Source organism: Homarus americanus, unplaced genomic scaffold, assembly GCF_018991925.1.
Source record: "Homarus americanus isolate GMGI-L3 unplaced genomic scaffold, GMGI_Hamer_2.0 scaffold42653, whole genome shotgun sequence".
Lineage (NCBI taxonomy): Eukaryota > Metazoa > Arthropoda > Malacostraca > Decapoda > Nephropidae > Homarus > Homarus americanus.
In genome coordinates this window covers 3331-6679 of record NW_024714235.1, presented here as the reverse complement: position 1 = coordinate 6679, position 3349 = coordinate 3331, and the positions used below count along the sequence as shown (strand labels likewise).

Below are 3349 nucleotides of genomic sequence, written 5' to 3'. Positions count from 1 at the left end.
TAATTTTGCTTTTGATAGCTGAGTCAGAGCATTGTTAGTGAAGATAATAGTAGAGAATCAAAATGAGTTCATAGTCTCAGTTTCAACGTCAGAGTGTACCGTAAATTAATTCATCGGAATAGGAGTAGGTGGACTCCCTGGCCTATTTTGAGTGAGGGCGCCGCGGGCATTTCTACCGTTAGTGAGTGCCCGTCCCTTCATCCATACAGGTATGCCATTCCACGCTGTGTTGTAATTCGCCCTTCTTTAAGTGATTTGACCCAATTAATAGTTGATTGTGCAAGTGTTAACAGTAACGTAGTTGATATGCTCTGAGTGAAGTCATATTTACGTCCTTAATGTCCCATGAAACGTGGTGTTGTTGTCACAGTGAGTGAGTGCCCGTCCCTTCATCCATACAGGTCCCTAACACAGCCTAGGCCGTGTCTGTAGCGTGGATGTTGTATCCACTATGTCTGGGGAGATGTCCGAGGTCCAGTAGGATCAGTTACCTTCGTGAGACCCGGCTGTCAGACACTTCAGACCACCTATAGCCCCCATAGCTGGCTCGTCTGACCCTAACGGTCGGTCTGCGAGGTGACCCCGGATCACCCCGCCACACACCACTTCCAGCCCCCATCATGGTTGGATGAGTGTCTAACTCAGTAGGGCTATTTGTGTGGTGGAATTAATCCACTGGGATCTTCAGAGTTCGTCGGAAAGTACTCCATGGTGGCTGGACCCCATGGCTGTTGCTTGAGTACCACACCTGATGACTGAGTGTTGTAGTGGCAGTTGCCCTGGTCTTTATGGTGCTAAGTGACTATAATAGTTGTGTTATTGAGTATGTCCACCCAGTAGGGTTGGAAGTGTTATTATGTCCACCCAGTAATGGTGTGAGTATGTTGAGCCTGAGGGCCTAGTACTAGAGTTCGTCTGTTGGCACAAATAAATTCTTTCTCCTAATTTCATATTCATGTTTAAATAAATTTTGTATTTGTATAATTGTGTCTATTATTTCCCTACAGTATTTACCGTTATTTCTTCCCTATTGCTTGATACTATCATTACATCTACCCACGAGCCTCCTAACTCATCCTGTGCGTGATATATAAAATTGCAAGGTATTACTGACACACAGGCCCTCATGAAGGGTGGCAGTAGCAGCCCTCATAAATAGTGTAGCTCAAGGCCCTCCGCAAGGGACTCATGGACGAAAAGTGGTGTGACTGACTTGAGGCATTTGCCACAGAAAATAGTGAAACATGAGCAGTTAGCCAAACATATGAATAACATGATTAATTAATCGTTGCTGGGTAAAGTGAACATTGCAGCTCAGATTGACACAGCATACAAGCTCTCAGTTGCAAAACACAATGAACAGGTGAAAAAAAACAGAGATGTTATCCAAAATCATAAACTGTGTAAAATTTTGTGGAAAATTTGAACTCCCTCTTAGAGGACATGATGAAACAATGAGCTCTAAGAATCCGGGAGTATTTCGTGGATTAGTTGATTTTGCTTGTGAACTGGATTCTAGCTTAGATGCTCATTTAAAGACCGCTACAGTTTTTAAAGGAACATCTAAATCAATACAGAATGAACTTTTAGAATCAATGTTGGAAATTTGCAAAAATAAGATCAAGGAAGAAGTAAAGAATGCAGATTATTTGGCAGTTATGTGTGATGAGACAACGGATATTTACGATAACACACAGATGGTAATTGTTCTAAGGTATGAGCTACAAGGGAAGCCTGTTGAGAGATTCTGGGGATTTTTTAACCCTATCAATCAGACAGCAGAAGCCTTATCAAGTGTGTTTCATAAAGAGCTCCAGACTTTAATTGGTGATTGTCCACACAAGCTCATTGCCCAAACTTATGATGGTGCAGCTGCTCTAAGTGGAGTCAATAAAGGTGTGCAAACCAGAATAAAAGAAGTGTATATCAATGCCCACTTTATCCACTGTTATGCCCACCAACTGAACTTGATTTTGGGAAAGGCAACATCACAGAATACCAATGTTCGTGTATTTTTCAATAGCTTGTCAGGAATACCAGCATTTTTTTCTAAGTCTCCACAAAGAATGGCTGCATTGGAGAATGTTGCTGGTCATCGAATTCCAAGGCCATCTGCAACACGTTGGAATTTCAAGAGCAGAACAGTCAATGCTGTGCATGAAATGAAAGATGCACTGATTGAATGTTGCAGCACACTGGAAGCATCTAACTCAAGAGAAACTGGATCTGCAGCAGCTGGTATCAAAAGAATTGTGAATGATCCTGAATTCGAATTTTGGTTGGAATTTTTCTCCAAAGTAATGCCTCATGTTGACATCATGTTCTCTCAGCTTCAGTCTAGAAATATTGATGCAGCTAAGGCTAACGCCTCTTTAAAAGTTTTTAATTCCGCAGTTCAGAAATTAAGAGACGAATGTGATGCGATGGTGTTGCTGTTGCCTCCTGAGCAGAAAAGAAGAAAATTTAAAACAGACAAATTAGCTGCTGCAAAGGAGGTCTGTGACGTAATTTTGCTGCAGTGCAGAGAGAGATTCAGCTTTACTAATCATTTGGAAGCAAGCAAGTTACTTTTAGTGAATAATTTTCCAGTGTATGCCAAAAATTTCCCGAGTAATGAACTTGAACAAGCAGTTGCAGCATATCCCATGCTTGAAAAAGACAAATTGAGAACTGAACTTACTGTACTGTACACAAGAGAAGGTTTGTGTAAATCAGAAAGTCTCATAGACTTGTTGGAGATGATGAATGACAATAATCTACAGTCAACATTTTCAGACACTCAAGTTGCTGAAAATTTTAATAACAACTCCAATGACAACGGCAGAAGCAGAAAGGTGCTTTTCAACTTTGAAGAGAATTAAAACTTTTTTGCGCAGTACCATGGTGAATGACAGACTGTCTGCTTTAGCAGTGATATCCATTGAAAATAAAATGATAACAGAAATAAAGGATTTTAATGAAATAGTAATAAACAATTTTGCTACATCGAAGAGCAGACACGCCGACTTTATTTTCAATTAATACTGGTCCATCACCACCTCGGCCATCCCTTCTACCACCAACACTACTACCATGCCCTGGGAATTCGTGGACATCAACTACAACTCATACCTGAGGTAGGTCAAATTTGTGTATCCTACTGTTGTGTGAGGCTTGCAGTCCCTCCATTTTATTTTTCACGAGCCGCCACTGGGAAGAGGTGTTGGTAACAGGATCATCAGTGGTTTGTAGAAAGAAATTAAGAATATACAAGTAAAAGCTTATATAAATCTACACTTATATGAGGGAGTAATAGTTTCTTCCCCTATTATTTCTTGGATACACGCGTTACAATACACAGTCAGTCTAC

The 3349-nt window shown here is 40.8% G+C and overlaps 1 protein-coding gene across 1 annotated transcript; it reads left to right on the top strand.

The window, feature by feature from the left end:
- Nucleotides 1-1454: 1454 nt before the first annotated feature.
- LOC121878545 (zinc finger MYM-type protein 1-like) lies at nucleotides 1455-2700 on the top strand (the record flags this gene model as incomplete). Its single annotated transcript, XM_042384845.1, has 1 exon — nucleotides 1455-2700. A coding segment is annotated over exon 1 (1246 nt), but the record flags the coding sequence as incomplete, so codon positions are not given.
- Between the last annotated feature and the right edge of the window lie 649 nt (nucleotides 2701-3349).